This window comes from Carassius auratus, chromosome 8, assembly GCF_003368295.1.
Source record: "Carassius auratus strain Wakin chromosome 8, ASM336829v1, whole genome shotgun sequence".
In the NCBI taxonomy this organism is placed as follows: Eukaryota; Metazoa; Chordata; class Actinopteri; order Cypriniformes; family Cyprinidae; genus Carassius; species Carassius auratus.
In genome coordinates, this window is record NC_039250.1 from 6990879 (window position 1) to 7005075 (window position 14197).

Below are 14197 nucleotides of genomic sequence, written 5' to 3' on the forward strand. Positions count from 1 at the left end.
CTTTTTTGTCACTCAACAACATAGAACGCTAACAGTCCGAATCTCGAACACATTACTCCAGTGAGCCGGTTCTATTTAGTGAACAGAATCTTGCGAGTCCCATTCAAGAATGAAATAATTACCTTACTGATTCGATTCTTTAACCGATTCTTATGAATAATCTCTAACCGAATTGAGATTGGCTATAACTGTTATATGTTGTAGCTAAGGTTCTTAACACTTAAATCATTATGGTAATTTAGTACCGGCTGACAACTTATGACACTGCAGTAGCAACAGATATTTACACATTATGAGTTTTTCTGTCGTTTTATAAATAATAATAATGATGATGAAAATGATGATGATGATGAATTAACTCAATTACCACTTTTTTTCTTTTCTTTTTTTCTTTTTTTTTTTTGTGTTGTAATTTAATAGCCTATATAGGATCAGCATGCCGCCTCGGTAAATACATTTTAAAAGTCACACATGCACACTGCAAGTAGACTATCAGCCTAGATAGGCTACATTTCTAACAGGCTGTTATCCTTTCTGTTGAAATAATACTCATAAATCCTAATTTCATCCTAGCAGAGCCGCAATGCAATAAGAATTTTACATTTCACTTTGATTTGATGAATGACTCAACATGGCAAATCACGTCGATTTACTACAGACAAGACTAATGACAAACAAATCAATGAAAAATAATCAAAAAATAATTTATCAGAACACTGAAAGAAGTTAAGCACAATCTAACGTAACCAAAACGTTTGGAAGCACTGCAATTAATACATTTTGAGTGGATAACAATGTTAAACATAGACATCAATGTAATTCAACTGTGCAATAATAAGGACGAATAAAAACATAAGCTTACCAGAATCAGATACACGGAGCGCAGCTACAAGTGCTCTGAGCTCCATCACAGCAATAGCGCACAGGAACGCAGAGTTTCCTTCAGTATTCCTTACATTCACCCGCGAGTGGATGCCGTATGTCTGTCCATTTCTGCCGTGCTCGTATTCTGAAAATATGTTTCTGTTAAGCGAGTAAGTAGCTACATCTGTCTTTCCCTCGCGCTCGCTCTCTGATACAGCACTAAAATGGTTAATGTACGGGGGAGATTGCGGGTGCCGAACACAAATACCCCGTTTCAAACTGAGTACGACAGGTTATATCACCAGAGGGGGTCCGAGAGTCACTGTCTCGGTAATTAGGAAACATTAATTATTAAATGTGTCACATTAGGTCTCTAACACAGTGATAGTAGGGTCAGCGGTCGGTTCACACGGCTATTATTAAAATGAATGTTTAATCTGGAAATAGTTTTGGGTAAGTAGCGCGAGAAATTTCACTAAATGCATGGCTTGTTTAATTTTATTGGAGAGAAAAATTCCAAACTAACGGACAGGCTATAAACCTATCCTTGGCTGAGTTATTGGTCTGGATTTTCTTAGGTCACCACGGGAATTAAAATGATCAGTAAAGGCTTATGAATAGGCTATGCTTCATTAAATGACCTACTGAGGAATATTTTTATAAGTGTTGCTTCATTTTGCCAATATATCCGCATTCATCTTTTCTAAATGTCTGTTTTTTTATGTAAGTTCAGGTTTTAAATGTGCAAAATGATGCTTTGCATATCCATCTGTAATTTAAATGTTTATTTTTTATTTTCTATTTAATATGTTTTTGTAGAGCAAACCCTTTTCCTCTATAGATTTGCTTACATGCCATAACATTTCATTATAAAGGCCTGATATCCCTCTGAGATTTTTCTTTGTGACCAAACCTTTTTGTAGAAATATATGTTGAAAATTGGCCTCTATAGAGGTATATAGAACTAAAACTATAACTTTTAATGGGAAAATCTTTCTTGCCATTGCATCTGACTGAGGCAGAAGATGAACATTATTTTGTTGTTGCGTTTTGAATAAGTGGTGCATTAATTGGCCTATTTTAAAAGGTCACCAAATTCACTCCATTAACTCAGGCCATCCAAGTTGTAGATGAGTTTGTTTCTTCATCAGAACATATCTGGAGAAATGTATTATATCACTTGCTCACCAATAGATCCTCTGCAATGAACGGGTGCCATCAGAATGAGAGTCCAAACAGATGGGAAAAAAGTAATATAATCACAATAATCCGCTAGTACTCCACACTACTCCATCAGCTAACATCTTGTGAAGTTAAAAGCTGTCGGTTTGTAAGAAACAACTCCATCATTACAATATTTTTAATTTCCAAAATTTAGATTCTGGCTGAAATATGAGTCCTTAATCCATTGCTTTCTCCAGTGAAAAAGTTCCCTCGTCTAGGTCAGCAAAGAAATAAGAAGGGATAAATTATTTTTTTTAAACAAAAACAGTCAATAACCATTCTGTAATTTCAGTGGATTTTGATTAATTGGAAGAAGGAATATTATGAATTATGCACTGGTATTTTTTAGCAAGAAAATAAAATGCTGTAATTATAGATTTGGCCTTTTACAAACATGCATCTTTTCCCTTCACAAGCCAATAATTGATGGACTGGAGTTGTATGGATTATTTGAGGATTATAGTGATCTTTCTATCGGCTGTTTGGACTTTCATTCTGATAGCACCCATTCTCTACAGATACTCCATTAGTAAGCAAGTGATGTAGGCTAATGCAAATTTGTAAACATTTTAATTCTGGATAAACTATTCCTTTAATGATTTATCGTAGAAACAAAATTACAAACCAATTTTCATGCTTACAATAGTATTTCTGTCTATTCTGAGGGTTTTCTTGTCCCAAGTCTCAAGGATCAAATAAATATGATATTTTTTGCAATTTCATTAGTGAACACTAGATGTCAAACCACGGCCAATGAAAAAAACACGTTCTTCACGGAAGTATCGCGAGTTTCTCTGAGACGTGAACTTCCCGGAACAATTGTTTGGATAATGGCGGACCGTCAAATCTAGCCAACGGCCGTCCTAACTTATCATTAAAGCCGGGAAACACATACCAAAAGGCGGGTAGCGGTTACAACACAACTGCTAGGTAGGTACTAACCAATCACATTTCGACCTAGACGCGTAACAAAAGACAACCTGGTCACAGAAACGCAAAAAAAGTTTGTTAGCGATTTTTAATGGTTTAGCCGGTTAGCAGCAGCTGTTAGCAACAACTTTCGCCAGAGGATTTAAAAACACAGTCCACAAATTTCGTTTAAACATTGTGAAACTGCCTAAGGTGCGTAAATGTCGGTTGAAAATACACATCTAAGTTAGTTGGTTGTTTGGGTTATTTGTCGCTGTTGGATTTCTCCTCCATAAGATTGTTCATGTGAAGTTGTGTTTATTTGTGTGATTGGCATTTAACGTTATGTGTTCTGCACGTCAGCTGTTTTTCTCTATTCGTGTATTATATGAATGTTTTAAGTCTCACATACATATGTATTTTCATGTTCGTTAGAGTACTGTAAATTAGTTCTGATTCTGTATTAGTATAAAGCGTATGTTGCTCTTTAGCTGTAATTTGTTTATTTTCTCTTTTACTTTCTTTTTTTTTAATTATGTTTTATGTCTAGTTGCTTAGCTCTGGCAAATCAGAGTGAATTAATGCTGCCAGACTCTTTAGAATCCTCAGCTGAAGATTTGATCTTGAATTTGAATGTGATGTCAGCTGATTCTGCTGATCTGTTACGTTTCCTTTTACCTTTAATTCAGAGTGATCCTTATGAGGGGTTATTGGGTGGGCTAACGTTAATCAGTTATTCCAGCACCTTACTACTGTACAGGGTTGTCAGTTTGATTTGTTTAATATTTCTGAACTGGATGTTTAATACTTGGAGACTTTGAGCTTTCACTGTCAAATCACCTTTTTCTCTGGGTCTCGGTGCAGGTATACGTGACAGAATCACCAGCTGTCCGATGTGCCCAGGAGGCCGGAAGACAAGGTGGACTCATGTCTCTCTGAATAAAGCTGCTGGAAAGTGAGTCCTGGTACATAATACGTTATGCATAAAGGTGTAACATGTCCATCTTGCTCATTAGTCATTAGTAAAACATTATATGAATGCCTCATCCATCCATTCAGTCTGTTAGAATTGTTTAAATGTGAGCAGTCATTACCTGAAACTATGATCTCATAACTGTAGATTAAACTTCAGTTCCAAAAATGTAATATGAAATTGAAGTGATGGTTGGCTGAAGAGACCCTGTGTGTGTGTGTGTGTGTGTGTGTGTGTGTGTGTGTGTGTGTGTATGACGATGGCGATGGTCTTTTATGGGTAAATCAAAGGATATTTTGTGCTTTTCTTGGCAGTTGCTTAAATCTAAGTAAAGCTTTGATTGTTTTGCTGAGTTTATTTTGTTTGATTTTGACAAGTGTTGATTAGTTCAAATAGAAATGGATCAGAGTGTCGCTTCTTTCAGAATCTCCAGTCTGAAGCGCTTTGCTCAAATACTTATTCTGTTTGTTCTTCTGCAGTTTTAAATCCAAATCTCTTTTATTAACAGGTGAGGGTCACAGGTGGCCTTATTGTTTCTTATCAAAGTCCCTGGCAGCCTAATGTGCACACGCTGTGTCTTTATAATTGATAAGTTTTCTATTGATGTATGGTTTGTTAGGATAGGACAATATTTGGCCGAGATACAAATATTATAAATCTGGAATTTGACCGTGCAAAAAAAAATCTGAATATTGATTAAATCGCCTTTAAAGCTGTCCAAATGAAGTTTTTAGCAATGCATATTACTAATCAGAAATTAAGGTTTGGATTGTACAAAGTATCTTCATAGAACATGATCTTTACTTAATATCATAATGGTTTTTGACATAAAAGAAAAATCGATAATTTTGACCCATACAATGTATTTTGGGCTATTGCTACAAATGTACCCATGTTACTTATGACTGGTTTTGTGGTACAGGTTCACATATGTCAATAGATTGTGTCATTGACTTTTAAGGACTGTTTGTTATGAGCAAAATCTTTGTCATGAAAAATAAAAATTTTCAGTTTTTTTCTCTCTATGATGGATTCTGTAGAATTCAATAATTTCCTTGTTTCCTCAATGTTGTGCAAAACTCGTATGGCAGGCTTTCTTGCTTGGAACACCAAAGTAGAGGCTAGGCAGAATGAGTCTCTATTTCCCCTGTTTACACTAGTTTGTTTTCGTTTTAAAACAGCGTTTTAGAATTAAAACGATCCGCATTTACACTGTCGTTTCAGAAAAAAAGTGTAATCAAGAATTCATTTGCTAGTCACTGGCAGGTTCAACTTTGAGCATGATTACTGTTCATGATATGGTTACATGGTCGTCAAGGATACGCAGATATCATCTGGGCAGCCACGCCATCGTTTTTTCAAAGTCTCCGTTTTGGTTTGTTTACACTGAAACGCAACCCCAGAGTTTACAAACTAAAACGGGGTCAGCAGTAACTTTTCTTATTTTATAGTATAGAAATAAAGATAATAAAAATGAAATTGTCAGTGTAACTTTCTACATAACATCGCTGTACAAAAAAGTTTGGAACAACATGAGGGTGCTTAAATGAAGACAGTGTTGGGTGAACTGATGTCCTAAACGAAACTGAAAGTATTAGGCCGATATTCTTACTGGCAGCTTAAAGCATCAGATTGGCCAAAAATATTTAAAGAGGTAGTTCTCCCAAAAATGAAAATTCTGTCATTAATTACTCACCCACATGTTGTTCCAAACCTTTAAAAACTTTGTTCGTCTTGAGAACACAAATGAAGGTATTTTTGTTGAAATCAGAGAGCTTTCTGACTCTGCATAGACAGCAACGTAACTACAACATTCAGGGTCTAGAAAGGCAGCAAGGACATCATTAAAATGAGTCGATGTGACATCAGTGGCTTAACCATAATTTTATGAAGCTATGAGAAAACTTTGTGTTCACAAAGATACAAATACACTCCCGTGAATGAAGACTGACACGGAAGTACGGCTGCACGATAAATCGCATGCTGTATTTAATGCGCATCTTGTCATAGCCAGTTCTGTAAACAGCGGTAAATCTTTTTACCGCTGATTACAGAACCGACTTTACTGACAAGATGTGCATTAAATATCGCAATGCGATTTATCGAGCAGCCCTACACGGAAGAGAAGAAATTGTAGAATAAAATGTTTATTTTCTTTTGCGCTAAAAAGTGTTCTCATAGTTTGATTAAAATTAATGTTGAACCACTAATGTCATGTGTATGTGGACACAAAGATGTCCTAGCTGCCTTTCTGGGCCATGAACGTGGTAGTTCTGTTGCTGTCTATGCAGAGTCAGAAAGCTCTCATATTTCATCAAAAATATCTTAATGAAATCTGATGTATCCATCTGGCAAACGCTGAGAAGTCTGTTGTTTGCACTGGACATCCATGTAATGTTTTCATTACACTACGACGTCAAAAAGCACATGAAACAAATGTATAAACAGATGATTTGTTTACTAAGGTCTATAAATGCATTTAGAAAATAGATAAGGTGAATTTCATGCTGACTTTAAAGATGTTTTCCTCATTCCAGATACATTTGCTATCTCTGTTACCTCATGCAATACTGTTAGAAAAGCAGCAGCACATGGTTAAATGATTCTTCACCTCTGCTTTCCAGCATAGGCTTGAAATCAATGAAATATGCATGCAAGCCTCTAAGATAGGAATCTATTATTAATCCAATATAATTTAAGGTCCTGAGCATGGAGTGATTTCAGTGTCCCTTTGGAATACTTTGCGCATTTGCCACAGTGGTTTAGACGTCTGTGCAAAACCTTTTTTTCTTTTTTTACTCCAGAATAGATGACTGATTCTGTTTGCTCTGGGGACAGGGACTCTTTGTTATAATGGTAGTGCTTAGAGGAAGACAGTGTGATTCAAATGAGTTGAAAAGCTCTGAGATGTCATATGTCTGGGCTCCAGGCTATCAAACAAATTGTACACCGTTGCTATAACCCTAAATTTGACGGAACAACTGAGGCCTGTGGGTGAGAAATTAAATCTTTAAGGCGTATGTTTTGATCAGTCTATCTTTGTAACTATCAGTTAAACTTTTAGTTTGGCCAAATTTATAGCACAAAGAGTAACTGTGAATTAATAAATCACTTCATGTGCTTTAGAGCCACTTAGGGTCATATTCTAAGCAAGCCATTGCCAGAGGAAACAATGTTTGACAACAGATGTTGACAAAATAATAGCTTCTCTCACATTGATGCCTGTTTTTCCCTTTCCTCTAAGGTTGGCATAGCGATGTGGAGTCGCTTGCGAAGTGAGACAGGGCCGCCAGCCTCTGTCTCTTCCCAGTCTGCCCTTTCTGGGCAAGACAACAGGAGAGGTTTGTCTAACTGTTACCTTATACCTCGAACATCATCATGAGCATGTTTGCGTGATTACTTATGTTAATGTTTATCTCTCAGCAGAGATATCTCATGCCTGGAACAGTCTAACTCAAACCAAAGCTGCCGTGAGTATTTTGTAAACATGTTTCAGGTTCTGGCCTACTTATGACGCCAAACAGATATCTTTTACATACATAATAGATCTGAAGAAGCCCAATTATAAGATATCAGAAAGTAAGATTCAGAGGTATACTCTGTAGGTTTAGTATTTTTACCATTATCAGTGCAGAGATGTGTTGACTCAATGGCTAATTGTGGTCTTGTCTCAGTTGCGACACATTGAGAATCGTCTGGAGGCAGCGCCAGGCACTGGAGTGCTTCTGGACTCGGTGCTTGACACAAAGAAAGCATCTGTGAGTGGCAGTCGGAAGATAAGCCTCAGAGGTGAGACAGACACATCCATCCTGTATGTAACACATACAGAGGCAATCAATTAGAGACTATTGTACATCTTTAAGCTAGGTGTTTTTATGTCACCTTATACTTATAGTGTAGCAGGTCGCTATGAAACATACAGTGGAACTTTTTAAATGAAATATCTTTTTAACTTGTCAAAGCAGGTTTTTTATTATTATTATGTAATATGTGGTCAGAATTGAATTTTTGGATGTTTTTAAAAGTTACTTTTTTAATGTTCAGTCTTTAAAAATGTTTTTTTATTTATTACTAGAATTAGATTTTCTTTTTCTTAATGAAATTTCATGAATACTTAGTATGAACTCTTTTCTGGCTGCATTAGTCAAGTCAAGATATGACTGAAAGTATAGGTGAGTCATATTTTATAGTCATATATTGCAATGAGTCATATTTTAATTTAGTAACAGCTCTGTGAGTTTTGAGTGATTCATCAAAAAACTGACTCATGAGAGTCATTCGTCATATTTGAATTTGACAACACTAGTTGCTGTGCTTGTTTTTGAGACAGTCAAGGTGACGTGACAGTTAATGTTTCTAATTCTTCTACACATATGCAATGTGGAATAGAAAATATTACACACACATACATATGTATGTGTGTGTGTTTGTGTGTGTAAATATATGTATATATACATGTACACAAAATTAGGAACGGTACAACATTCTTCATAGTTCTGCCTCTTCCATTTCTTACATGTTTTCTATGTATTTACTACAGATGGGCGTCATGTGGAGGAAAGTGGATCCAAGTCCAGAACACGGAGTCGACGCAGTCCAGACAAAAGTTCCCGTAGTCCCTTGAGGAATAGCACTCTGGACAGTAACGCCAGGAAACTCAGTGCAGTAGAGTTCAGAGAACCACTCGTTTCATACAGGTTAAAGCTGCAAACAAATTAAGAAGTTAAAGCTGTGTTTATTTGCAAACAGAAACTGCAATAATAACGATTAAAGTTTTTTTCTTGGAAATCCTCTAATGTTCTTCATTTTAAACTGACTTTTTTATTTTATTATAGGGAAGCATCTCCGCTGCCAGTGTCCCAGGCTCACTCTGAACCAGAAGTCCATTCGTTACCGACAGAGGTGGGTGTCCCTCAGGCTGACTTTGCTCTAAGCCAGCTGGTCTATCAGCGTGACACCCGTGACATGCAGACTGCAGACCTGGACAGCCCATGCTCCTCAGCTGTAGACAGCACATCTGTACACTACCTCAATGACCTGTCTGCTCTGAACGCCATTCGCCAACCTGACCAAGCCCCGCTAGGGTCAAAGGTCAACCCCAGAACACATTTACAAGCTGAGACATCCCAGACTTCCCTGACATCCATCACCGGTTCAGTCACAGCTTCCTTACGGCTGGAGAACCTGCGGCGTCGACAACCAGATGAAAAGCTGGAAAAGCTGAAAGAGAGAATCCGGAGACAGAGGGAACATTTGGAGGAGACGGAAGAAAGAAACAAGCTGCTGGGATACTTGGAGCAACCTGTGGGTATTGGAGCGGCAGCACATGGTGCCACAGTACCTACTGCTAAAGTTCGGAAAGTGGCCCCAGCCCCTCCAGCGCCCATCTACAAAGGTAGGTTGACTACAGAGAGGAAAATGACTCCATTGTATTTTGCTGGTAAACAAAAGGTAGCAGATTCAAACCCCAAAAAGGCTTTCAGCACTGAGCTTGAGCGATGCACTTAACCTTAGGTTGTTCCGTCCCAGTAAAAGCAGTAGAAGTCAAATGAGAGGAAGCTCACTTCTGTTTTTTCTCATTTTCTAGGCTTCAACACCAGTGAGACTAAGATTCGCACATCTGATGGGAAAGTGTGGGCAGAGGAGGACTTCCAGAACTTAAGCAGGGAAATCTACAAAGACCTGACAAAACAGCTTACAGGTATACATAGTTTTCCAGAATGTTATAATATGTAGTATGATATATAAAACAATAATAGATTATTGTAATATCTTTATGTAAACATTACAAGAATTACAGCAATACAAAAACTTCATAGCCACAGTATTTAGCCTGTGCTATAAGAAACAACACGTTCACACAACATGAGTGGTGTAATTAAAGTCACTGATGCTATCTACAAATATGTTTTACATTTGAGTCATCCCCTTGATTTCAGCCTAATCGCAGCGTAGTGAATTAGGCATTTATTATTTATATGGAATTAAAATGTTTATCTATTGATGTGTTGAAGCTCAAATGTGTTTTACTGCCCTCTGAGTCAGGAAGCATGAGTAATGAACAGGAATTAGGACAAAAACACTGTTTTACCTGCCATTCAAAGTAGATGAAACGACTTCTATAATTCAAGTGTTTCTGCCGGGTTGCAGCATGGTCAAAAAGTATGCTTAATCCAAACCGCTCTCGGGTGATGACTTACATGCTCCTAATTGGCTCAGAGTTTCCAGGCGTACTGCCACAGCCGTAGTTACCAATTTTCATGTCAGCCCAGCAGTGTTGGGTATAGTTACTTTGGAAAGTAGTTAGTTAAGTTACAACGTTACTATCAATTAAAAGTAATCAGTTATGATACAGCGTTACCCATTCATAAAAGTAACGCGTTAGAGTACTCATGCGTTACCAAAAATTAAAAGCCGTTTGCAGTGGCTCACACATGACAGACACAGCCCCCGGCCCCTTTAAATGCACCTAGAAGTCATGACTCCCGACAATGAATAACGTCAGTCATCCGACTAAATTAACACTGCAGGATAACAATAACAGGAAAGACAGTCAGCAATAGGCTATTCCACATGGCGTTTTATTTATTTATTATCACAGAACATATTATTAATCAAAATTCGCACCTAACGTTACCCAGCCCGGGTAGCCTAGGCTACTGTATATTATGAGCACCACAAGATAACTCCTGATTTTTCTTTAACTTTAAATATTGCAGTTATCAAAGTACAAGTATGCTTACTTGTAAACACAACCTTAAACAGGCTTGCAGATATAAAACCATTTAGAAATGATGAACAACCAGCCAGCCAACGATCTAACAGAAATTAACAGCTGCCTGTCAAACAAAAATGATAACAAACCGAATTAAATCCTTCACTGCCACACAGGCAAATGACAAATCGCTTATTAGCCGAACTAATTATTATTAAAGTGTCACTCACAGTCACAAGCCTAAATTCGCTGTAACACAGTCCTCTTACATTTACTCTTCAAAGTAGTGATTAAAACGTAGCAGAAGCAGATTTTCGAAACGTTTGTCCGACAGTCGATTTCTTTTTCGTTGACAAATTGAAAATAATGTGCGTACTTGTACTTCCATAACCCAAACGCTGTCCTCTCTGCCATCTTGCCGGGAGTTCGAAAAAAAAAAAAAACCACACACACACACAGGGTCAGGCGCAGGGCACAGACGTATCACAGCCATTGACTTTACTATCACAGAGCTTCGGCTCCGCTGATACATCCGCAGGTGGCACAGTAGACCTAGCATACTGTTTGACAAAAAGCAGGCTGCAGTCGGGATTTTCCTTTCCTTAAAATAACGGATTACTTTTTAAAAAAATAACGAAGTTACTGATTACTTACGCACGAAACTAACGCGTTAAGTTACACATTTCAGGAAAAAAGTAATTAGAGTACTCTAACGCGTTACTTTGTAACGCGTTACCCACAACACTGCAGCCCAGACTGTTCTTTGGAGTTTTCTTCAAAGTTATTCGTGAGGATTGCATCAGTTTGCTTAACCATTCCTTAAAATAGCATTAAGGAACAAGCTTATTTATAATATGCATAACAGTGCTGCTTAATTCCCTGTTGGCCTACTATATATTTGCATTGCTGTCATTAAAGATGCCTTATGATACACATTTGTAGCAGTACATTTTAGTTGTTTCATAATTATATAAGGATTATTGCTTGACAGAAAAATCTAATTTTGTTTTAGATGTTCATTTTCCATATTCTCTCTGTTCCATATTATTAATTGACATAAACAGATTAAAATTGGTAGTCTGAACATATTTACAAGAATGAATCAATCTTCCGACTTAATGTGCTCATACCAACTAGATGTCAAATTAGTTAAATGATGGGCTTTAGGACACTTAATACATCTATTTAATACAATCTATTCAATTTTTTTATTGTGAATATTCACTGAGTCATTGTAATTTTACCTGTTTTACCAGACAATTTGATGAATACGGATTAGTTATTGATTTGTAAATATGGGCGGTTGTGTGTTCATTATGCACGGTTAAGAGTGAAGTGTAATGAGCAGCAGTTTTTTTTTTTTGTATTAACTATTTAGCAAGCCTATAAGTATTACTATTTAGGTTTAACTTATTTTTTATTTCAGGTTTAGTTTTATATATTTCCTGTTATTAACTGTAGTACTTCAACTTCAAACATTTTCAGTTAGTTGCCAAAGTAACATTTCAAATTTTTCGTCTATAGTTTTTAATAGTTACAGTTAATGATAATAATCCTGATCCTCAACCAATTTAATCTTCTCTCTCTGTCCTTCACAGCAGAGAGCACAAAACCAAAGCAGAGGCCTGCAGAGCGAGAAAAGGTGAAAGAGAAGAAACCGTCCAAACCTGTTAGGAAAGTACACAGATCTTCCTCTGCACCAGACTCAAATACTAAACCAGGTCTGAGTTCTCTTTGTCATTTGTCATCCTGTCTTTTTCACACAGTGTGTGTTTCTTATGCAAACAGCTGTAGCTTATTTAAGCAAATGATATTGAATTCAACATCTGAATGTACATATAAAAGTGCTTAATTGTAGTTTTGCATATGAAGATCACAATCTGAACTGAAAATGTGAAAATGCTCTGCTGAACACACACACACACACACATGCTGGCAACCCTGCGTGAGCCTCTCTTGACCTGTCAGCATTACTGTGCCCTGTTTTCTGCAAGACATTCTTGAAATCAGACGTGTGTTAATATCCCTCTGCAAGCACAAGCGAAGTCTCTTATCCCAACAGAAATTTCTAGAATGTGTAGCATGCAGATTAACAGGATAACTGCAACAACAGTGATGCAGGAATGCTTGCTGTGTCCCAGCTCAAGCCACTGTGGTCTTGCTGACAGCTGGAGAGGTGTCAGTCTAGTCATGACAGGATGGAAAAGTGAAATCGGACGCCTAACTTCAGAAATAGTACTTGGGTCTTCTCACGCTGTCTCTTAGTTTAACTCAATCAAGAAACTTAATATCATACGTTTGTATGTGATTGAATATGCTTCTAGCTGCAAAAACTATATTTTATTTGATGCATTCCAAATGTTTTGGAGTGCAATGCAAAAGACAGTTCAAGTGCATACTGAATTCTCAACATTGCTGCATACAGACGTTAGCATGAATTTGCACCTTCTGTCAAGCCAGAGCATTTTTAGGTGAATCTTGCTAAACAAGTGGAACAGTTAAACCAATATGTTAATAAAAACTTATTAAAAAATCTGGTTTTAATGGTACAGACATTTGAAGGTAACTTTATCAAAACTATTTTACCCCATTAAAAAAATACATATACATAGAGAGAGAGAGATTCCGTCAACATAAAAGTAAATAAATTTTAGAGGGTGAAAAATTTATTCAAATTTGATCTTGTTTTTAGATTTTTTTTTTTTTATATAAAATGCACTGATTAATCATGCACAGTAAGACCAGAATCATTTGTTAAATAGTCAATTTTGCATTCCCGCTATCATTAAATGCTAGCGGGTGGTTTTCTCTGGAGAAAGCTCATTTTACCAGGAGGGTTGGTTTAATTAAACATCTGTGTGAGTGTGATTTGGTGCAGCTATTCTGTCTCTTTATTATTAGTTACTTTTGTCATACTTTCCTCTCTGCTTTAATCACACTTGTTCAAAAAAAGTACAAATTAATTGTGGACCAACTGTAGTCTCAAGGTATCTGTGTCTCCATAGCAATCAGCACGTCATCGTGGCGAGATGGGCAGAAGCTAGTGAAGATGATGCTGGGGCCACCACCACGGTTACACAGAGAGCCTCGGGTGAAGTCCTCGGAGACACAGATGAGAACAGGTGAGAGGATGATATATTTGCCAAGCTTCGGCTCCATTGCCATGCTTTCCGTTAAAGCTCAACCGAACCACAAACAAAACTTTAAACATCTATTTTCATATAGCCTTAAATGGCTCATGCTATTTGTTTATTGTCCAACCAAATGATGTCTTTGAGGTGGTTTGAATTAGTTTATTGCCAACTGTTATTAAAGACTACATTTGTTGCAAAGCACTAGTGTTCCAGAAGTTAGCAGCCAAAGTGTCAGGTCTATTAATAAATAAAGATTCAGACAGTCTCCCGGCATTGGTACCTTTGCTGCCCAGTGACCATAATGAATAGGGTTCGACTGGGTGTTTCTGACTCACTGCACAAGTCGACCTGATTTCTTCCAAATGCTGCTGTCCTCCA

The 14197-nt window shown here is 37.2% G+C and overlaps 1 protein-coding gene across 11 annotated transcripts in view; it reads left to right on the top strand.

Annotated features, from left to right (window-relative positions):
• Positions 1-2894: 2894 nt before the first annotated feature.
• Positions 2895-14197, top strand: part of LOC113107129 (centrosome-associated protein 350-like) — a 34667-nt gene continuing 23364 nt past the window's right edge. For 7 of the 11 annotated variants that reach the window (XM_026269382.1, XM_026269385.1, XM_026269391.1 and 4 more), the window contains exons 1-10: positions 2895-3018; positions 3862-3952; positions 7215-7311; positions 7394-7440; positions 7645-7759; positions 8511-8667; positions 8806-9365; positions 9558-9671; positions 12284-12406; positions 13691-13807. In XM_026269382.1, coding sequence (XP_026125167.1) covers positions 7227-7311; positions 7394-7440; positions 7645-7759; positions 8511-8667; positions 8806-9365; positions 9558-9671; positions 12284-12406; positions 13691-13807 — 1318 coding nt within the window. In that variant the 5' untranslated portion in view covers positions 2895-3018; positions 3862-3952; positions 7215-7226. The remainder of the gene's footprint in view (positions 3019-3861; positions 3953-7214; positions 7312-7393; positions 7441-7644; positions 7760-8510; positions 8668-8805; positions 9366-9557; positions 9672-12283; positions 12407-13690; positions 13808-14197) is intronic. The other 4 variants (XM_026269387.1, XM_026269393.1, XM_026269384.1 and 1 more) reach the window with 3 other exon arrangements.